Source organism: Myotis yumanensis, unplaced genomic scaffold (assembly GCF_028538775.1).
Source record: "Myotis yumanensis isolate MYYU_CA2020_CCGP unplaced genomic scaffold, mMyoYum1.0.hap1 SCAF_2, whole genome shotgun sequence".
Lineage (NCBI taxonomy): Eukaryota > Metazoa > Chordata > Mammalia > Chiroptera > Vespertilionidae > Myotis > Myotis yumanensis.
The window spans coordinates 76,943,609-76,967,277 of record NW_027223753.1 but is presented as its reverse complement, the minus strand read 5'-3'; the positions used below and the strand labels follow the sequence as shown (position 1 = coordinate 76,967,277).

The 23,669-nt window shown below is 42.5% G+C and overlaps 1 protein-coding gene across 1 annotated transcript in view; it reads right to left on the bottom strand.

The window, feature by feature from the left end:
* The window catches only part of MBOAT1 (membrane bound O-acyltransferase domain containing 1), a 104,585-nt gene that overhangs the window by 14,109 nt on the left and 66,807 nt on the right, over window positions 1-23,669 (bottom strand). Inside the window, exons 5-9 of the mRNA XM_070403419.1 lie at window positions 13,636-13,691; window positions 11,090-11,144; window positions 9,141-9,324; window positions 6,855-7,047; window positions 2,314-2,417 (exon numbers count right to left, since the gene is read on the bottom strand). Coding sequence (XP_070259520.1) covers window positions 2,314-2,417; window positions 6,855-7,047; window positions 9,141-9,324; window positions 11,090-11,144; window positions 13,636-13,691 — 592 coding nt within the window. The remainder of the gene's footprint in view (window positions 1-2,313; window positions 2,418-6,854; window positions 7,048-9,140; window positions 9,325-11,089; window positions 11,145-13,635; window positions 13,692-23,669) is intronic.

The window sequence follows — 23,669 nt, the reverse complement described above, 5'->3', positions numbered from 1 at the left end:
CTTTTCACTGTGTTGCCATCTATAAACTAGGTCAGTCTTGTGAAGTTATTCTACAAACAGCTGCACAGGTTCAAATGCTTCCCATTGTATTTAGAATAGTGAGAGATTTTACACATGAAGGAGTCACAATACAGAAAAGAAAGAAATATCACCAAACTGGCAATGACACAAAGAAATCAACCTCTGAGGAAGACACATTCCAAAACAAGCCATGAAAAAGGTTTCCTCATAAAAAAAAAAAGGTATTACAAAGGCTGGTTGGAGGTGGAAAGCATGAAACAAACATTCACGAACCAGATGCCTGATGAAGGTGGAAAGTACAAGTGCCACTTTTTTCTGTTTCAACCATAAGAAAATCTTAGGTCACACACTGGCCTAATGTAATATGTTTAGAAAGAAAGAAGAGGAGAGAAGAAGAGAGATCATCAATTGATGTCAATAGACAGATTTTGTATTATGAGTTTTTATTTCAAAACCCTAAGGACTTCTATGTATCCATATTCTTCTATGGCTAATAAAATGTTATACACACAGCTTGTAGGAACCTTAACTAAATCGGACTTCCTTGGTTTTCTTTAGCTCCTTCCTCTGTATCAACTCGATTGAAAATGCAAAGTTCCTTCTTCTGGTTTTCCTTTATAACAAATACGTAACTTAATAAGTTGGCCCTTCACCCTGAACACATGCCCAGTGAAATGACGGTCTTTGTGTGCACAGTGGAGGAGACTGGGGGGCAGCCGGAGGTCAGAGGGAACCACCGTGAAGGACATTCACCCACAGCAGCCAGCAGTGGTCCCAGAGTTTTGAGGGAGAGAAGAATGTTGGTGGAAATAGGGAGGCAAGCCATAACACCTTCAGACTCTCTCTGACACCATCTGTATAGGAACGAGATGCATGGCGATTATTTACGCTGCTTTTCTGAAAATGAGAAAGGTTGTGCTGGAGCAGTGGTTCTCAACCTTCCTAATGCCGAGACCCTTTAATACAGTTCCTCATGTTGTGGTGACCCCCAACCATAAAATTATTTTTGTTGCTACTGCATAACTGTAATTTTGCTACTGTTATGAATCGTAATGTAAATATCTGATATGCAAGATGTATTTAGGCGCCTGTGAAAGGGTCGTTCGACCCCCAAAGGGGTCGCGACCCATAGGTTGAGAACCGCTGTTCTGGAGGCTGGAGCTTGTCCATTGAAGATGCAGAGAAGACTCAGGCATCAAGAAGGTGGAAGGTATCCCCCACAAGACTTCTTGTGGCCTAGTGTACACCTAACGTGGGTAGCAGGTGGAAAGTCTCCACGGCCGTGGCTCCTTGCTCTGTCTGCATATCCCCTTCCAGCCACAAACCCAAGTCACCTGGCGAAGAACCAACACTCTGCCTGCGGAGAACCATGCCCTACTCCATCCCGCTGCCAGGGGAATAGGGTCTGCGGCGTGGTCTTCCTGTCAGCTCTGACTGCTGACAAGGCCAAGGAAGCCAAATGACGTGGCCCCAAGGAGACCACCTGCAACGATGAAGACATAGGAGAGCAAAGCCAGCGGAAGAGAGAAACTACACTGCTTCCGGAGGCCTGAAAGCTCTGTGCTATGGCAATTCTTCTGAAACGCAACTGGATTATCACTGTTTCCAAAGGAACCACAAAGAGCACTTGTAAAATTGAAATCTAAATGCAGAAGCTTCCAGTCTGTGTTCTTTGTTGTTGTTGTTGTTGTTGTTAATCCTCACCTGAGGATATTTTTCTATTGATTTTTAGGGAGAGTGAAAGAGAAAGGGAAAGACAGAGAGAAACATCAATGTGAGAGAAACGCATTGATTGGTTGCCTCCTGCACGAGCCCCGACCAGGGCCCAGGAGGAGCCCGCAACCAAGGTATGTGCCCTTGACCGGAATGGAACCCAGGACCCTTTGGTCCGCAGACCATGCTTTAACTGCTGAGCCAAACCGGCTAGGGCCAGTCTGTGTTCTTGACTGAAGGAAGTAGAATGTGAACAAGAGGAAATGGATTCTGTACCTTCAAGTTGAAAGCACAGGAATGGAAACAACAAAAAAGATTTTCCTGGCTCTTTTTTCAGATTTTCTTGTGTCATTATTCCTTGAACCATTAAAACTATCAAGAAAGTATCTTTTAAAAAGAAAATAAAGCAAAGAGGAAAAATATTCCCAGATGCACCAAGTCCCAGAGACTGCTGGCCCTTGCATTCCCTATAGCAGTTTTCCGCGGACATCGATGAAGAAGACCCCTGGACACTGCACTCAACGTAAACCACTGCTTTATACGCGATTGCAGCTGGATTCAGAAGCACAATAGACTCACCTCAATTTTCCAGATGTTTAGGTTAGAAAGCAGATCCCAACAGAAATTTCCATTCTGATCCACTCCGCTGAACCCAAAGCCAGCTGCATTATTCACGGCATCAGCTATGGTTTTCAAAACAACACGTTAGGATATGGAACAAAGGTCACATGGTCGCTTTAAAAGATTCCAATGCCTGTCTCACTTTAAGACTGAGAGATAGGTGGCAGTTTCCTCAGAAAGGACACCAAAAAGATTTAAAGGGCCTGGTGCCATGGTGAATCAGAGAAATATGTTTGGCTTTTTGGTGACCTCAATTTTTATTCACTTTTATTCATTCACTGGCATTTAGTGAATGAGCACCTGAGAGGTAAGAAGAAGGGCACTAGATGCTCATAGAATACAACATGGGAATGAGAGGAAGGAAGAACCAAAACGAAGCAAGATACAGGAGGATTTAGTGACCAGCTGGATATGGGAGGAGAAAGGGAAGAAGGGAAAAATACACTTAAGCTCAGAAGCAGAGACGGGAATAAGAAACGAGGGACCCGTGGAGGTCCAAGAGCTGTCATCAGACGGCAGGAAAGTAACGGGTAGACAGCACTGAGTCGGGAGACCCAGCTTTGAAAAGAAAAGTGCAGCTCATTCTGAACGTATGAAGCGCGACAGGCTGGAAGGATATCAGTTGGGGCTGCTGAGATGCAGTTAGGAACGTTCAGATTACAAGAAGAAGGAGAGAGCCAGAGATGTGAGTCGGGGGCCAGCTGCCATGGAGACCACACGTGGACACAATACCAAAGCCGTCCCACCCATAAGTCCCTCTGAAAGCTCCTGCTACCATCGTTAGGTGACTTCACGGAACCCTAAGGAAAGGTCCCCCTGCAGGGAGCAATGCTCATCAACTCCTTTAATGAAATGCTTTCTGTAAACAAAGACCTGATGAAACCAATATACTTTTACTACAGTGACCAAGAGGACCATCCTCTCATCCAGTTGTCTTGTTTCAAGTTCACTGGTTATTTTTTAAAAGAAAATACGCTAAAAAAAATAAATAAATAAATAAATAAATAAAAGAAAATACGCTAGTAAAACTGATGAAAGCTCAGCACGGCAGGTACAGCCTGCGATCGGGAGGAGATGGTAGAGGACCTTCCTCTCCTGCAGCTCCGTTCCTCTGGGTCTACGATTCAGGCCCAACTCCAGAGGGACTTCGGAAGGCTGCTCCACAGGAGAATACCCTGCCCTGTCTGTCTCCTGCATAGCTGATGATTTAACGTTGCTTATCTTACACTCGGCTTCGCCATAAAACGATCTGGTTTCTTTTAGAAGAGAGAAGAAAAGTGCCGAGTCCTGCTACGTCAGTCTCCCAGGCCTGCTGGATGGGAGCTCAGAGGAAAAGCAAAGCAAGAGCGGGCCAGTTAAGAAGCTAATAGTTTTAACTGTGTGGGCACAGATGTGTGAAGGCCAGAAGATAAACGAATCTGGGGGAAGAGCCCTTGAGGTCTGTGTTGACAACTGAAAACAGGGCTGGACTGGCCATGCTGGGACCCCCGAATGCCTTGTCCCACCTCCAGCCTCAGCGCTGGCTGACCAGGCCTGATCTCAAAAGATCAGAATAATAACTATCCTGTGTTTGTGTGTTTGCGCACGAGCACACCTGCTATCTTTCAGGGCTCTATAAATCACTCTACAGGCATTTCTCACAGAATACAGCTCACAACGGCATGAACACAGTGGTGAGGGGCAGACTCTGGGGGTCCATCTCCTGGGTTCCTCTCTCCACTTCGGCATCAGAGTCAAAGCAGGGCCTTGGGCGAGTTCTTAAACCTATTCTTTTGAGTATAAAATGGCTATAATAATGTTACCTATTTTAAAGGGATGTTGAAAAATCGGCTTATATTGTACATGGCTCCAGTATATCATTACAGATAAATTAACTCAGACGCCCATATTTTATGGTTTGTGATCTCTAGAACACAGCCTGGGCTAAAGTTGAGTCTCACTAATTAGTAGGGGGTTAGGGGAGGACAGAATTGTACAGTAAATCCAAAGAAAATAGCTGTACTATTTCAATATAAACAGTAACTAGAACTAGGCTAATGCAGTGTAGCTCAGCTAAGATCCATCAAGAGGCCAGCTTTAAGGATTAAATTTATAATCATGTATAATTAGTACATCAATTATATGTAAATGGTGTTTTAAGCAGCTGGATAAAACAATTATTCAGTTAAGCAGTTTAAATATTCCCTGTCATACTATTCACTGCTTCTTTATTTATAAATAATACACAGGTTAATTGCAGACCAGCCTACGCAATCTAAACTATAATGAACTTCAGATTGAGGCCATACACATTAACGAAGTGTTCTATGGAAGCTACCAAAAAAAGATAAGAGGGGGGGGTAGAAAAGAAAAAGAGCCAAGTCCCCAGAGAAAGCTACCCACACAGCTATTCTATACTCCAAAGAGCTGGGGAGCTCCCCACAGCGCAGAGCAGTGCCAGGCACCCCGTTCCCTGGGACCCCCTCCCCACGTAGACCCGCCAGCACAACCCACCTCGTGTTAGACTTTCCCTATGAGGCCATGGAATGGCCTTCCTTTCCTCCTTAAAGCAGGAGCCGATTTAGTCCAGAAGCCAGCCCATTACCCTGAGATACAGAATGTGGAGTGGAAGGGGAGAGAGGAGAGAGAAAAGGAGGATAAGTGAGGAAGTAGAAGGTTGTAAAGGGAGTGAGCAGTTCTCTCTCAATCTTACACACACATACACACACACACACACACACACACACGTGCGCTGAGGTTAGAGCAGCGGTTCTCAACCTGTGGGTCGCGACCCCTTTGGCGGTCGAATGACCCTTTCACAGGGGTCGCCTAAGACCATCCTGCATATCAGATATTTACATTACGATTCATAACAGTAGCAACATTATAGTTATGAAGTAGCAACAAAAATCATTTTATGGCTGGGTCACAACATGAGGAACTGTATTTAAAGGGCCAGAAGGTTGAGAACCACTGGGTTAGAGCAAAGTGAAAATACAATTTCACATAGAAAAATAGCCTGGTGTTCCAAATAACTTTCCAGCCATAGTAGTATAAAGCCTACCTACTAAGGAAATGACTTTTAGATAATAAAGCAACTGCAAAAAACGGAATGAGATATAAGGAGACTTTTGAAGGCTCCATGATGACCATATCTGTCATCTCCTCTGCCCACCCCTGGGACAGCCCCTGATGTGAACTGCCTTGTTGGTGCCCACGTCTGTGTTCCCACAGAGTGTGACAATCTTGTCTTATTTTTTAAAGCCTCGTAGCACAGAACATGGTACTCAACAAGAACTCCCTGAATTAAACTGAATGTGACAAGGAACAAAATTTTAAGAAGCTCTAAGTGAGATTTCTCTGGCCAAATGTTACATAAATACTATTTTGGACCAAACTTCTCCCTGAACAATGACCCTTAAAAATAATGTGGACCGGGAGCTGGGGAGCTAACTCTGCTTATTGGATAGAGTTTCTGCTTGGGGTGATGGGAACCGCTCTGGAGGTGGAGGGTGGAGACAGTTGCACCTCAGTGAACCCAGTGCCACTAAACTGCACATGACAGATGGTAAAAACGGTAAATTTCTGTCATGCATATGTTTACCACAATGAAAATAATAAATGAAAAAAATAATTTAGTAGCTACACCTTGGGGCTAAAATCTTGGAGCATAAAATGAGAAAAGAGGAACTCGGTACTGCCACACCCTCACTCATGAAATATGGGCTAAGCACTGGGATCTGAGTTTAATAACCTTCTCAGCTTTATAAACAGTCACTGCTCTGGGACATCAGCTATGAGGTTAACTCCCATTCCCGAAAGGGTCCCGATGTAAATGCACACAGCTGCCGTGCCCTATCAAAGCCCTTTACCATTCCTGGTAAGTAAATGGCAGGTGTACTGCTCCCTGCAGCTAAGCTGTAAACTTTTCCAGTCTAAAACTGTTTGAAAAGAAGAGAAAAACTTAGTACTGACTAAGTTACATCACAGGGAAAGAAAAAAGTGTGTTAAAACCAAATTAAGTTGAACTTTCTACCTTAAAAAAAAAATCAGTTGAAGTCAGCTTCTCTCCAAGGCATAAAGCTTAACCAACTATTTCTTTAAAAGTGTAGCCTAAATTGGCATGTGTGTGGGTCACATTAATGTGATTCCAGCATTGTATACAGCCCAGAAAAATTACAAGCAAGCCAGGTCATTCTGGAATTCTCCCCTCACCTCCCACTGCACCAAATGGCCCTTTGATTGGGGGAAGAAGCAGCTTCCTAGGCGGGCCATCTGTTAATAACATTGGGTTTAAACCGCAACCAGGACTGCTTTTTCCTTATCACGTACAATTGGGTTTATGATGGTGGCAAAGAGGAGAGCTTCCCTGGGGAGCAGAAAATGACGCTGACTCCACTGCTTCCCATTACATATTGGGCTTTTTTTGGTTAGGTGATCCGAAATGTTGTTCTGGCAAAGCTATACAAGCAGTCTCATTTTTCCCCCTCCTTCATTTAGGGCCACTCCATCATACTTACCTAACGTCCAGGCCAAGTAGTACTTGGGCTTTGAGGCTTGCATGACAACATATAAGTAGCCCAGCCGTGTCAGAAAGTTTGCCTTATGAACAAACCAGTCATCAGCCAGGCTGGTGACCGGGAAGGTCTTCGTGAGCGTCAAAAACAAAAGGAGAGACACGCCGGTCACGCACAGCTTGTGGATCACCGCTCCCTGAAATGAGGAGGGAAAGTCAGTGGGATCGCTCAGAAGATTCTGTAGGAGGAAGACGGTGTGACGAGGGCCCGTGGAGAACAAAGCTGTTGGGATAGCTGCTCTGGCCACGTTCCCTGACAGAGTGGTGACAGGCTTTTTTCCTCACAGCACAAATGGCATGACGGGCACGGTGCTCTATTTAGATGCAAAGCATACTTCACACTTGAGGACTGAGTGCATCTAAAATGGAACAGAACTTTTACCAGCAAATTCTACCAACGAAGGGTAGATGGTTTCATTACCCAAAACATAAAAGAAACAGATACTACAGGGTGGCTGTCTTCCATTTGAAAGAAATAGTCATTTGCCTTCCACTTCTGTAGCCAGCAGCCAAGGAAATGGGTTTGAATGGCCAGCAATGAGGATAGAGCTTAGTTCGGAAGATTCCGTGCGTGTGAAGGATAAATGTAGCCTGCTCTGGGGTTAAGATGTACTGACATTTTATTTTATTTTGCTAATCCTCACCAGAGGATATTTTTTCCCCAGTGATTTTTACAGAGTGGAAGGTTGGGAGGGGGAGACAGAGAGAGAAACATCGATGTGAGAGTGACATATGGACTGGTTGTCTCCCGCACACCACCCCAACCAGGACCAGGGACCGAACCTGCAACCCAGGTACATGCCCTTGACTGGGAATCAAACCTGAGACCTTTCAGTGTGTGGGCCAACGGTCTAACCACTGAGCCACACCGTCAGGGAATGTACTGACATTGTAAATTCCTCTGGATGGAGTGATTTGGCCCAGTTTGCCTGGCATTCCAGGGAATGTCATTTCACATCAACACATTTATAATTCCCAACTTTATAAAAACAGACGCCTTAACTGTAGTAAAGGTATAGTAATAGCACCTCCCTCAGAGGGTGGGCTGGGTTTTAAGTGAATGAATATAAGGTACCAAGAACAGTGCCTGGCTCCCACTTAAATGCTCACCACGCTTAGCCACTGATGGGGCACCAGTCCCCCCACTTAGCTCATGGGTGCCAGCCCCGCCCATCAATGTGTCTCTAGCCAAAACATAACTTCCCCACTTCACTTTCTCTGTGCACAAAAATGCAAGAGTCTCCTAGAGAGTGATATTCATTAAGACTCAATAATAATATTTTCTAAGCAGAAGCATGTGAAACACCAAAGCACTACTGTGACAGACACTGTGGAAACACCTGTGGTTACTTTGGTGTCTTATCGCCAACTTCACTCCTACGTTGTTTCAGTAACAAGTTGGAGCTGAGACATTCGACAAACTAGAAGGTGTGAGGAGCCATGTCAAAACCATCTGAAAATTCATGCTTAATTAATAAATCACTTAAATTTTCAAATACTGAATTTTGCCTAGACTTTAGCATTTATGAAATATTTAAATTATCCTGATTTTCTCCCTTATCCAATTTTCCCCATTCCTTTAATTAACGACAAATGTCCCTTAAATATAGGATAGTTTATCTAAGTTTACCCTATTTGTAAAGTTCACTAAGTTACCCTATGTAGACTACTTTGAAGATGAATAAAATTCAGATTAAAATTAAAACATTATTTCAAAAACCATCTTAAACTCTCTCAAAGGCACTAAAACCAAGCTTTGGGCAGTGTAAAACTGGTTTCCCTGGAAACAAGGGGGTTCTCCAATAAAAAGCACATTTATTCTGGTCTCCACTTCCTCCCCCCCCCCCACCTTTTATGAATATTATCCTTTGGCTGTGTATTAATTTATATTCATAAAGACAAAACTCCCATAAATTTGAATGTGTTAGCTAGTACAGTACTAAGAACATTGTGGGCACTAAATATTGGCTGGTTGACTAATGGATGGATTGCTTTAATATTCCCAGCCAATGACCAGCTCTGTGAAATAAGCATCTGTTTCTCCAATACAGAGAACTGCAAATAAATACCAGTATCAGTATTTTAAACAAATGGAGGGAAAAGTTATTGGCCAAACTTTCTGTTAAACGGCTTGGCTTTTGAATTAGAACAATTATTAGTGAGAGTCAGCCCTGGCAGCAAAACTCTATACTTGGGGCCTCTGGGTAAACACTTGGCACTAAAAACTTACAGTGGGAGAAGGTTCTGGCAGGCTGTGGGAACCTTTTTCCTTCCAGTTCACTTCCAGCAGCTTCATGTGTACATGTCTCCCCTCAATGAAGGCTATATAGTCCTTGAAGTTGTTACACGGTCCAGCTATTACACTCATGAAGTTGAGAAGGTAGCTTAGGTATTCCAAAAAAGAGGGTTTTACTCTGTGAAAATATAGTTTTTATAAAAAGGTTGAAAAGTATTCAGTCTTTAATTTTTCTTTCACATTTTCAAATAAGAAAATCGTAAACACAAGTGTTGCCTTTACAGTTTATTAAACATAACAGGATCTTTCCTTTTCCTTGTTCTGTTTCTCTAAAATTGGCCTAAGAGAAATCTTGTTGAAAGGAAAAGTTAATGAGGTAAGTGGCTCAGAGAGGAGGCAGCACTCCATGGCGCCCTCTGCTGGCTGGTCACTGCTATAAGCACGGAAGGTGGGGCCTAGAGCAAAGGCAACTCTGAGGGTGGGAAATGCTTTCTCATCAACCTTAGCAGTCTACAGGGGAAGGTGAAGGTAATAAACATAAGGGGTGGGGGGAGGTGGGGAGGATCCAAACCTACTGTTAGTTGATTGAGATGCTTTCAAATAGCAAAACTCCCTCCCAATTACTAAAATAAACACAAAACAAAGGATGGGTGGAACCAGTTTCTACCTGAAGAAGCCACACAAAAACACCTCTGTAACAGTCTCTTGTCTGCTTTGGCATCCAAGTGTGAGGTCAATAGACAAGGGTAGCAGCAGGGAAAAGAGTCTGCAGGAGCCACTGTGTGTAGTCCTTTCATGGCATTTGGAGGGGCATGCTCTTCCAGCAAGACAGAATTGTGGGGAAAGGCTTGGTAAAACGCCATTGGTGACGAGTCACTGGGGTTATGCCTATAGCACTTACACACCCATAATGCTCAGCAAAGAACTTGACTCAGTAGACTCTTCTAATGATCTTCCATTGGTTCCAAGTCTCAAATTCTTAATGAAGAAATGAGGCACTCAATCTCCTTACCACCTGGAACCCTCTCACTCCTCCCAGTTATCTCCTCCTACTACTCTAGGAACTCTTGGCCAGGGCTGCACCACCATCCCCAATATGCTACCCCACATGCCATTTCTATTTCATATGCTATTCTCCTATTTTGCATAGCCTCCTCCCTCTGGAACACCCACCCCCTTTCTACTGCATGTCAACACTGGACAAAGTCCACCTTCATCAGCTTTCCTCCTTCCTCCTCTCCCCAGCCAGTATTTCTCCCTCCAGCTTTACCTCCTATGTTTTTTTCATGCCGGCATTTAATCATACTAATTTGCATTGATAACTGTTTCTTGAGGACCTGAGACACATGGCCCATAAAAATAATTCTGGAATAGACATAACAACCCCAGTGAAGGAGAATCCTGCAAAACTACAAAATCACAGATCCATTTACTCTCTGGCCCAGCAATCCCACTTCTGGGAGTCGATCCTACAGCTCTACCCAAACCCATCTGAAATGACCTATGGACAAGGCTATTCATCATTTACCATTTGCAAAGCCAAAGACTGGTAGACACCCAAGTGTCCATCAATAGCAGATTCATTAAATAAATGATATTACATACACATAGTGAAGCTCAGATGCAAATATTTTTTTAAAAAATGAAGATCTCACCCTGGCTCAGTTGGTTGGAGCATTATCCTGCACACAAAAAAGGTTGTGGATTCAATTCCCAGTCAGAGCATATAAGAAAGGCAACTTATTGATGTCTTTCTCTCTCTGTCTCTCTCTCTCTCTCTCCCTCTTTCTCTCATCCTCTCCCTTTCTCTATAAAATCAATTATATATATATATATATATATATATATATATATAATCTCCTCAGGTAAGGATTTAAAAAAATGAAGATTTCTAGATACTGATATACAAAGCACTCAAGAATATCCTGTTAAACTTAACTTACTTTACAGCAAGTCGGTGTTGCTCAGCAGACAGGTCTTCAGCTCTTCGACCTAGTCCTATTAGAAAGAAAACATTTAGAAATGTTTTCAGTGAAGTCGATAACTAATCTTAAGAGAATCTTATAAAACTCATCTGAAAAAAGTGATTAATTATTGTTTCATAAATCAAAGCTTCCATTTTTTAAATGCCCTGGATCAAAGCACTACCCCACAAGTCCATGTGTAAGGAAAGTCTCTACAGGTTCTTATGAAGAGGGGAGAATTCAGGGGCTACTCCAAATCGATTCACACAGTAGAACATGGATCACAGAGCACCCTCCACAACTCCTACACTCCTTACTATGCTGTATATGCTTTTGTTGCTACATGAGAGACATAAGCCCACCTTTGCAGCCTACACCAGTGTAAATACCTCTCTGAAATGCTGGGTGCAGACACCTGGTACAAGCTGAGAGCATGGGTGTGGAATGTAATGAGGAAAGAAATAGGGACTTTTCTCTTCCAAAACACAGGAAACATAATCCTGTATGCAGGGAAGACACAAGAATTCTTGGGAGGTTTTACTTCTTTTAAAATTCATCCATGCCAGAAAAACTCCCAACCAAATCACATCTGTGCTTCCCATAAAATGTACGTTAACTGAGTGTCAAAGAAACTGGAGGGTCATCTCATAAGCATCAGAAATTTCAGAGGGAAAAGGGCAGGAAGAATTTAACCAAAGAACTTATCTATATATATAAAAGCCTAAGCGACCATTACAACCGAATGAACAAATGACCGGTCGACCAGTTGCTATGATGTGCACTGACCACCAGGGGGCAGATGCTCAACGCAGGAGCTGCCCCCTGGTGGTCAGTGTGCTCCCACAGCGGGAGCGCCACTCAGCCAGAAGCTGGGCTCATGGCTGGGGCTCCTCCCTGGCCTCCTGCCGCTTCGGCACTGCTATATCCCTGGGGCGGGAGGCGGGGGATGTTGAACTGCTGGGTCCTGGATTGCAAGAGGGTGCAGGCCAGGCTGAGGGGACCCCACCCATGCACAAATCCATGCACCAGGCCTCTAGTAAGCATATATGCACAAACCATGGACATAGACAACAGTGTAGTGAAGGCCTCGGAGGGGGAGATGGGCAGAGGGGGTTAATGGGGGGGAAATGGGGGACATCTGTAATACTTTCAATAATAAAAATAAATTTTAAAAAGTAACTGTACATTCAGCTAAGACTGACTGATACGGTCATCAATCATAAAGGAAACTCAAAAACAAGCCTAAGAGAAGGGAGAGTGGTTCCAGAATTGACTTCTTCCTCCCACACACAAGAGAAAATTACAAAGGCAAACAAACATTTTTCTGTATGTAAGGGATGTTCCAGAAAATAAACTGAGAATGCTTACCAAAGTAAATTCAGGCAAAAAGCCTGTATAAAAAAACAAAAGTAAACTAAACAAAAAAAAAAATGTAAGAAGCAGTGTTTTTTTAAAAAAATCACTCACTTTTTTCTACAACCTCATCAAATAGTACAAATCTGGCAATCCCAGAGATTAAAGTGATTTTAGTTATTGATTTATGTTGCAGATGTTCGTCTATAACCACTACCAAGTATATTTTCAGGTACAAAAACACTAACCAACTCACCCTGGTTTGCTCAGGACTTTGTCAATTTGGGCACTAAAAATCTCACATCTCAGGAAACCTCTCAGTTCTGGGCAAATCAGGATAATTATCTCCCTAGAAAGATTCCATCCTTGGTATAAAATTACCCAGTTCTCTACAGAATGACTAAGTCACTAAGTATGAATGAGAAACACACAGAGTCAAAATGAAATTGGTTTCCAAGCTTTAAGGGAAACAAGAAAACTAGCGGAGACTGTACAGCTCAACCTGTCAACACATAAAGACGTTTCAGCCGTCAGAAAGCATTTGCCAAAGAGGAACAAATCCTCAGACTATCCTTTTACTAATTGCACCTGGCATCGCTTAAGCCCATCTTCCAGCCAGTGAAAGTGCCATTCTCCTTCCCTGAGACCCAGTTTTAACAGTGGAAATAAAATTTTCTGGCCATTTTTAGAAAGAGTTTAAGTAAAGAAAATGTCCATTTTTTATACAAAGAGAAGAGCTTCCTCTCCCAGCTTTTTGTAGGGTCAGGCTAATCTCATTAGATAATTGTCCAAGCAAAACAAACAAACAAACAAACCTAGCATTAAAAATTGGTTAACCAGCCAATGCTGTTTAATCTTTTATTACCCCATGAGCTTCTCAGAGATTTGAAAATGAAGGGCAAAGAGCACCATAAGTTAACTTAAATTTAAAACATTGTAAAAGTAAACAGAAAACCCACTGTTCTCAATGCAAATATTTCAGCAAATTTAGGCTACAGATCCAGGAGGGAAATGATAATAGCTGGGAAAGTTAAAAGCTATAATTTAAGAGGCCTACAAATTTTGGGCAAGATATAGCAAGATCTTCCAGCACTTGTCTAACTTGGGACGGTGTACAGAATATGGAAAATGTCCGGTGGACGCAGAGCAAGGATCAAGGATGCTTTTCTCACCATCATGAACTTGGAAGGCCAAGGTTGTGATCTTCTGAGTGACAATCATCAGAGGCCTAAAAGGAAGGTGGAAAACAATCAAGATTAGCAAAAGTGCCACTGCAACTTTTATTCTCTTTCTCTACATCCGGGGTGGGGAACATCCAGCCTGCGGGCTGTATAAGACCCACGAAATCATTTAGTCTGGCCCTGCCCAGGCATTAGGGGTGAGTTAATTAAATGTTTGACAAATATAGCAGGCTAATTGTTAAGTTCATAATTCTGTATGGCCTGTGAATGATGTTATAAGTATTCAAATGGCCCTTGGCAGAAAAAAGGTTCCCCACCCCTTAACTAGAAAGTGAAAAGGCATTTCACAGAATTCATGAAAATGTGTGTAAATCATGTATCTGTAAGCTAGAATTCATAAAGAACTCTGACAACTCAATAATTAAAAGACACCCAATTTAAAAATGGCCAAAGGATCTGAATAGACATTTCTCTAAAAAAAGATATACAAATGGTGATAAGCACATGAAAAGACATTCAACAGTGGCTAGTTATAAGAGAAATGCAAATCAAACCACAATGAGATACCATTTCTCAAGCAGGAAAAGGACTGGAATCAAAAAGACAGATAACAGGTGTTAGCCAGGAGGTGGAGAATTGCAACCCTTGTACATTGCTGGTGGGAATATTAAAAGGTGCAGCTGCTTTAGAAACAGTCTGGCAGTATCTCAGAAAGTTAAACATACAGTTACCATATGACCAAGCAAGTGCACTCCTAGGTACATTCCCATGAGAAATAAAAATATGTCTACACAAATACTTGTACACACATGTTCAGAGCAACATTATTCATAATAGCCCCGAAGGAAATTACCCAAATATCCATCAACTGCTGAATGGATAAATAAAATATGCTATAAGTATTATTCAGTAATAATAAAGAGCTAATATACTAATTAGACTGAACAGCAGAACAACCATCCAGACAACCTTCCGGACGACCTTCCGGAAGACCCTCTGGATGAAGCCAGGGCTGCGAGGGCCAAGCTCCTTGCACGAATTTCGTGCATCGGGCCTCTAGTTCAGTAATAAAAAGAATAAAGTACTGATACATGCTACAACATGGATGGACCCTAAAAACATACTAAGTAAAAGAAACCAGACACAAAAGGCCACATTTTGTATGGTTTCATTCATATGAAATGTCTAGAACAGGCAAACCTACAGAGAAAGGAAGTAGATTGCTAGTTGCCTAGACTTGGGGAATTGGGAGAAAATGAGGAGTGATAGCTAATGCATACAGGTTTCTTTTGAGAGCAATGAAAATGTAAACTTAATTGTGATGAACAGTTCTACTCTATAATTTACTCGGCAAATATGCAAAAAAAAAAAAAAACCCCACTGAATTGGATACTTTAAATGAGTAAATTGTATGGTATATGAATTGTATATCTCAACAAAACTACAATTTTTCAAATGCACCTGTTTTTCCAATTATCTACCCTAGTTTAGTACTTTTAGTAGCTCTGTTCTTGCCCAAGACAAGATCCCACTGCTCTAACAACCATCGTTTCTTTCAACCCTTCTTAATTTATCCTGGTTTTCTGATCTCCTTCTACGGCTTCTTACTGAATTAATAACTCTGACCCCCAGGGACTGATGCTTCATTTATATGCAATGCTGAGCCCTAGCAGTGTCCCCGGAAGGACCCTGGGATGCCACACAGCCTCTGTGCCCCGAGCTCAGGCCAGGACACAAGTGTGATGTGTGTCAGCTGCACTTAGCCACTACTTTGAGTCCATTTTCCTGTTCAACGCTTCTCATTCTGATGCCCACTTTCCATCTCTTTGACATAATAAGCATGGTATATTTTCAACTATCAATGTAAACTGACAAGATAAAGCATTTTCAAGAAAGTACGAAGAAATACACTTTGAAATCTTAATACTTATACCCAGCATTATATCTCATTTGCAAAATGTGCAGCCAAGGTTGAGAACCACTGACCTAGACCAATGCGATTCATAATAATGAATAGATCAACGTCAATAAATAACAACTATTCAATATGAAACCAGCACCACTAGGTTTATGTAAAAACCATATTGCTGTCCTTGTTTAGAAAAAAAAAAATGTTCCTTTTTTGGGGAAAAGAAGCAGCTCTGGATCAAATATTGTTACACATCATCCAGATGATACTTTCCACAATATACTGCTTCTGTTTCAGACATCTGAAGAAATTTCTAGCAACTTAAATAAAAAACATCTCACACATGTAGTCACTGATAAATAACAGACTGATGACCTATGAAAAAGCAGATCTGAAATCCTCAAACTAAAACCTGTTCACTGAAAGGAATGAATTTAGAATCCTCCCACATTCTTACTTCTCCGAGGGTGTAAGGAAGAGCGCCATATGCTCTTGCTAAGAGAAAGTCCTCTCTGAACACATTTTCATTGATCAACTTATTTAAACTTATGGGTAGAGCAGATGCCAAACTTCCATTGCACAAGTTACTGAGATTCAGATCCGTGAAATTACTAATTTAAAATAAAACTCAGCTCAGCCAGTGTGGCTCGGTGGTTAAGTGTCAACCTATGAACCAGGAGGTCATGGTTCGATTCCTGGTCAGGGCACATGCCCAGGTAGCGGGCTCGATCCCCCATTGGGGGGCATGCAGGAGGCAGCCAATCAATGATTCTCTCATCATTGATATTTCTATCTCTCTCTCCCTCTCCCTTCCTCTCTGAAATCAATAAAAATATATTTTAAAATAAAACTCAAATACCATCCATGATGCATTCCCATAAAAACGTAACACAATCTAAGACATGCTTGTTGGTTTGCGGCTGGAACTCATGCTTGCTTGCTTGCTTGCTTTCTTTCTTTCTTTCTTTTTTTTTTTGTAAAAATGCAAAACCCAGCATCCACAAGCACCTACTACAAACGCAGGGAGGACATAAAAAGGCCCCTTGATGCAGCCAAAAAAAAGGACAATGAGGCCTTAGAACTTGAGCTGCACTCGGATTTTCCACCCCCTGTAGAGTATGCCCTGTCCTTGGGTTTGTAAACACCAGTCACCCGGCACCCGGCACTTGAATCCATGGGAACCATCTGACCAATATGAAATCAAGGTTTGAGTCCAGCATGGTTGAGGAAGAACCACATTTTTTTGACCCATGAATTCTTTTCATGATTAAAAAAGAAAAGCCAAAGAAAACCATTTTTTTTCTTCCTAAGCTAAAGATTATTAGTAAAATTTAGATAAGGAAATATAGAGGGAAATTAAAGGAAAACAGGCAGTTGGAGATGTGTATAGAGCAAAAAGAAAGACAGAACAATGCTATCTACTTCTCACTCCTCTCCTACCCCCGCAAAATCCATGCCTCCTGATACCGATGTTAGGCAGGCTACCAGAAGTGGTATCCATTCATCCATTTCCATTTCCCATACCAACTCCCAACAGAAAATAACCTAATCTTTAAAACATTAAACAAAATTCAGTTTTGAGCAATAGTTCAATAAAACCTACCTGTTTTACCTTAATCTTTGGGCCTAAAGTGGTTAAGTTCTCTGTGCTGGTAAAGGTAGGGTGGAACAACGAGAAAATGTAGTCATCAAAAGAGCCAACGAGTCACACAGCTGGCAGGTCAGCATTAAGCTGGATCTGACATTCAAGGATCTTCCCCAACAGGTCATTTTAGATCCAAAATTAAGAATAGAATTATCATATGACCAGCAATCCCTTTCCTGGTTCTCTACTTGAAACTTTTATTCACAAAGATATACATACCCCTATGTTCATTGCAACATTATTCACAGTGGCCATGACATAGAAACGATGGAAATGTCTTTCGAGAGAACTGGATAAAGATGTGGTACATACATACACAATGGGATACTACTCAGCCATGAGAAAAGGTGGAATACTGCCATTTGCAGCAACATTGGTGGACCTTGAAAATATTATCCTTGCCCTAGCCGGTTTGGCTCAGTGGATAGAGCGTCAGCCTGTGGACTGGGGGGTCCTAGGTTCAATTCTGACCAAGGGCACATGCCCAGGTTGCAGGCTCAATTCCCACTAGGGGGCGTGCAGGAGGCAGCCAATCAATGATTCTCATCATTGATGTTTCTATCTCTCCCTTCCTCTCTGAAATCAATAAAGAAATATATTTTTTAAAAAGAAAATATTATCCTAAGTGAAATAAGTCAGTCAGAAAAAAGCTAAGAACCATATGATCTCACTAATATGTGGGATGTAAAACTGAAACTCACAGACACAATAGAAGCACCTTGATTTGCACCCTTTGTGAACAACAAAGAAGAATCAGTTCTACCACAAACTTTAAAGGAATCCAGCACCAGCTTTATCACAAGCAATTGTTGGGCTTCCCTCCCTCAGAAGAACAGTAAATGTTCTAGTTACTTTATATTTGTATTACTTCTTTGTTTACAATACAAAGCCACGGTGACATTTATATACTTAAGAGAGCGAGGAGTCAGGCAAGAAGCCTGGCACGGGTACAGCAAACTTCTAATCCGCGGCAACCTAGGCCGGGACGGCCAATGTGCACAACAACCAGAGGTGCCAAGGTGCAATGCAAACTGTGCACCCCACAGCCTGGAGCCAGCAGCTGAGGGTCCCAACCCCACAGCCTGGACCCAGCCTTCCCTCCCTGCTGCTTCTGCCCCGGCTGAACCTGCTGCTCCCTGGATTTCTTACTAAATGAGATTACAGCTTTAGTAGAATGTTCCCAGATGCCTTTCAACTGTGCCAATGTGAAGGGGCTCCAGGAGTCACAGCAAAGAATGTACATACTAGTAGCTCTACTGGCTTCCTAGTGCTGCACCTGAAGGGAGGGAACCCCTTGGGACTCAGTTCAGAGCTCCTGGTATCCGTGTAGAACCACACAGGGCCAATCAGAGTAGAATGGGCTCATACCCCTTCCACTCCTCTTCTCAAACACTTCGTCTCTGTACTTCGGCATTCAACAGCAACAAAATCATCAGCTCTCCATTGTAAGAGGAACTCGCCAAATAAACTCTGTATAACCTGGGAACTCGTGTCTTCAGAATTAAATTCCAGGTGATGTGCTAATTATTAAAAAGCTGGCGGCAGCCTGACGGAGATGCATGAAATAATCAAATACAGAAATCTGTTCGCAAATAATCTTTTTTCCATCATGGGGAACCCAATTATTTGCACATACTGGGCTGGTCAGATAGAGTGATCAGGATGTCGTAACAAAGAAAACCTCTGCCGTGGAACAAAAGGGCAAATGATCTCCACACCAGGAGTGCAGGCAAGTGACACCACTCTTTCGGGTTTTACAAGAAACAAAATAGGGTAACAGGGAGCACAAGTGGCTATTGTTCTACTCCTCTAGGCTACAGTTCATCAAAATATGCAAGCAAATATATTTAAATAACACTTAGGGTGTCTCATTATTATAATCATCTAAAAGAATAAAAAAATTACTGAAATCCCCTCAGAACCACTGTCTTAGCATTTTGATTACTTCCTTCTACTCTCTTTTTTCTACACTCATACAAATGTAGAAAATGTGTCTGCATTCATAAAAATGGCACCTTAATACATGTATTTGTTTTGTGTGTTTTTTTACCTTCCATTATCGTGTAAGCATTTTCCAGTATCATTAAACATTCTCTGAAGTCATCACTTTCATTGGATGCATTTTAGTTCCATCATTTAATCATTCACTTCTTTTGAGCCATTTAGAGGACTTCTAATTTTTCATTATTATTAAAAACAGTTGAACATGCTTATGAATACATTTGATTTCCTTAAGGTAATTCAATTCCTAGGAATTTATCCTATTGCAGGATCTGAACTTTTAAAACATTCTTGCTTGAATTTTATGGCTAAATTGCCTTTTCAGAAGCATTGTACCAATTTATACTCCCACTAGTAGTGTATAAGAGTTCTCCTTTCATAATGTTTGCAAAAACACGTGGGCACCTCACGTTGCCAACGTGGTGGGAGAGCAATTGTCTGCCTGACTCTGGCCTGCCCTACAGAGAAAAGGGGTTCTTGTTGCTGCTTTCCTCAGAAGAAAACCTTTCTGTGAGCAACAAAGAAGAATCAGTTCACAATCAACAAACTAAAAAGGAATCAAGTACCGGCCTTATCACACGCAATTGTTGAGCTTCCCCCAGATCAGTAAATGCTCTAGTATCTTTAATAGCCTCATTCACAGAGAAAGCATGGGGGGCATTTGCCACTACACCTATTGACATAAACTGGATTAGCAGCCCTAATAAGTGTCCCTTGTGTGTTATCCTCACCGTTACCACCAGTCCAGCCCATGAAAACCTGCTTACATTCAGAAAGATAAAATTCCAAGCACCAGAATAATCTAAAGTACAGCAAGTTTATGTGTTCCTCAAAATTAAAAACATATATTGTTTGACACAAACACTAATTGAATCCCAGTCCCATCCGATTCCTATCTGCGCTCTGATTCTAAAGGTGTGATGAAATGTGAGAAGCACTTAGGTGTGTGTGTGCGCTCAAAAGAGAGTAGCTGCCACATCAGATCGCTTTGAAAAGCCAGGTTCGACTTCAGAACACTACTCTACTCCTCAACAGAGTCCTAAGATTTTTAAAATGAAACGACAGTGTTAAATTGCACTGTGAAGGAGCACCTGTGGTCGCCTGCATGCTCATAATGTGAACAGACTGGTGAAGAATCTCTGAGAGTCTGTGATTTAAAACATCTTGCCATTTCAGGTTGCTATGAACCTCTCCCTTTATGTTAACTGACATTATCCAAGAAGATGGGTTTATGTCAGTGAGGCACTGTGCATTTATGGTGGGAGGGGGGAAATGCTGCTTAATAATACACTATAATTAAAAGGGGGGACATCTGTAATACTTTCAACAAGAAAGATAAATTTTTTTAAAAAAAATTTATTTCCAAAAAAAAAAAAGACATACCATCAAGAACTGGATAGTATGGCCTCTCAGTAATTAGAGAACTAAATTGCATGCAATTCAGAGGTAGAAGACATTTTTTTTACCCTTTTCCTAACAACAGTCCTTTCTAGTTCAAACATTCTACAGTTTTGTGGGTAATGTCAGAGATTTCTCAATGCAAGGAAATCTGAAAATGCCAGCGAGCAAACACCCCTTGAGGACATGTATCCCAGCTCTGCTGCTGTGAGTGAAGGGGACAGGAACTGGTTCCGTCTCCCCTGCTGTCAAACCCCAAGTCCACAGCGTGTCACAAACACACCGCTGTTCTCCACAAATGCCCTTTATTTTTCCTTTGGCAACTTTCCACGGTTCTGACTATACTAAAGTGATGTAACAATCATTCAAGAGTTTATGGTTTATGAACAAAATCAGTGGAGGAGTCAGTGTGACAAGAACAGGTAGAGATGCGGACTGTGGAGGCACTCTTGGCTGCAGGATCAGGAGGAGGGGATGTGCTAGCTCGAGGAAAGGTATGCAATCACAAAACAGTGTGTATCCGTTTCCTAGAGAAGCCGGAACAGATGACCACAAATTGGGTGGCGTAGAACCAGAAACACTGTCTGGAGTCCGGAAGCTGAAAGCCCAATAACACGGTGTTGGCAGCACTGGTTCTTGGGGAGGCTGTGAGGGAGCATCTGTTCCGGCTCCCTCCTAGCTCTCGGTGGCTGAGAGCAGGCCCTGGAGTTCCCAGCTTGTAGCTGCCTCACTCTTTTCTCTGCCTCCATCTCCACATGCCCTTCTTCCCTCCGTGTGTCCATGTGTCCGTGTGTCTGTGTGTCCGTGTGTCTGCATCTCTTAGGGACTTCTGACAGAGACACCAGTCATAATGAACTCAGGGCCCACCTTACTCCAGTGGGTCCTCATCTTAACTGGTTACATCTGCAAAGATCCTATTTCCAAATAGGGACCTATTGTGAGGTTCTGGGTAGACATGAATTTGGGGGAACACTAATCAACTCAGTACACCATGGCATGCTCACATTTAAACTTCCTACACAAACCTGAAATCGATAACGGTACCTTCACTCCACAGTCTTGCTCACTGCTGTCACATATAACTGTGCCTGGCACATGCAGGGCCCTCCATCAGTGTCTGCTGAATGATGCACCGATGGGCCTTTCAATGCAGGACCAAAGTGTTTTCTTGGAGCTTGGATGTGCTCAATGACGGCCTCTCTCTCTCACACACACAAGCTTCCACCTACTATCTCCGGACTCATTTCCTCTAACATGGACTGCGAGGGTAAAAGAAAGTAAAGATGCCTCCACAGCAATCCAAGTGTAGGACCCCTACTTTTTATAATTCTTCCGCACATCCTTTTAGCATGTTCACCCACATTTAAATTCAATAGCTATTACTTTAATACACTCAACTTGCTTTGGTGATTTTGCAAAGGACCCACCTTAGATTTAGAGAAACCATGTTCCTCCTTCCATATATAATCAGCTTATACATAAGTACAAACTGGAATAAACAAGTCTTGGAATAAGCACAGATGACACTAGATAAGCATGCAAATCAATTGGTGAGAGCAGAAGCCCATGACTGCAGCTACAAACACTCCAGGCACCAGGGTCTCCATAGGTCTGATTTACAGGCAATGGGCGGCACCAGCATTAAAGCCCAGTGCAAGGTCCAAAATGCAGTAAGTGCCTGGTGGAGGAAGGGGATGGGGAGTGCAAGGGGACAGCGATCAGGGAATGCTTTGTAAAACAGTGACCTTTGAACTGGGATTTGGGAAAAGGAGTAAAAGGTTTCCATATAGACAAGGGTGATAAATATACCTCTAACTGGTAGAATGAGCAAGGCAGAGGCAGGGAGATGTGGACTGACCCGTGTGCGTGCAGACCATGCACTTTTCGGCACTGCTACCACCTGCAGTGCACAATGGGAGTAGGAGATGACAAGAGACGAGGCAGGTCCGCTCATCATGTGCTCGGTATTCTAGAACCTCATTGGTTGTACAGAGAACACAGACCAGAGAAGGGGCAGGGTGGAAGGAGAGATGGCCAGCTGGGGAAACTGCAGACACGTGGTGGCCCAGTGTGGTGGCTGCAGGCTTGCAGAGCTGTGGATGGAGCCTCCTGATAGGCAGGCTGCTGACCTGACAGGACCTGGTGACACAGGGATGTGGATGGTAAGGGTCAGGGAGGTGGCTTTCTGGGACCTCCCCAGGCACCTGTCTCTCAGCTCTGTGCTCCTGCAGGGCTGTTTCCTCAGCTGGAATACCCTTCCTCCTACCTGGGTGTCTCCAGGCCTCGGCACTGTGCCTAGCATACTGGGAATCCAAAAACAGTGCAGAAAGGAATGAATGGATATACACTTTGTACCTTAAAAAGGAAAAATGATGTAGCTGAGAAACAAGTAATAATCTACTTTGGGCTAAAGTCAACATTTTTTATTCAATATCCCAACCAAATGGCTAGAGGGGCTATTTTATTGAGGCTTCTGGAAATACTGGGGGAAAAAAGGACTGACAAATACTAGAGTTTTGAACTCACTAATTTACTAAAAACCTATTAAGAGCCAGGAACTCTTCTAAGTATTGAAGGGGTAAAGATATGGTTCTGAATCTAGGGTGAAACCAAAAAACTGATGTTTGTTTATCAAACACTAGGGAGAGGTCTGTGCACCGTTTAAAAATTACTTTTAATGCTATAACTTCCCAGCTATATTGTTATCATTCTTGTTCCCATAATTTCCATATTTTGCTAGCAATACATATCATTAAGAAACAAAAAGAAGTTTGTGAACTTGTTTTAGAAAAATTGAAAAACTGATCCATAATCTAGGAGGGAAGGAATGCAGCAAGAGAACAGCTCAAAAAGAAATCAGTAAAACCCAGAGGCCTGAGGGGAAGAAGAACTGGTGCATGCAAAGCCAGTCTGAGAACAGACCACAGCCCTGGAAACGTTGATGCAACGTCTTTGTGTCTGTCCCAGAGCAACACCCTTCGCCTTCCTAAGCCTCTTCATGATGGGGTGGGTTAGATGCACATTTGCAAATTCACAGGAATGAGCTGTGAGTTGTAACCCCCTTATCTCACT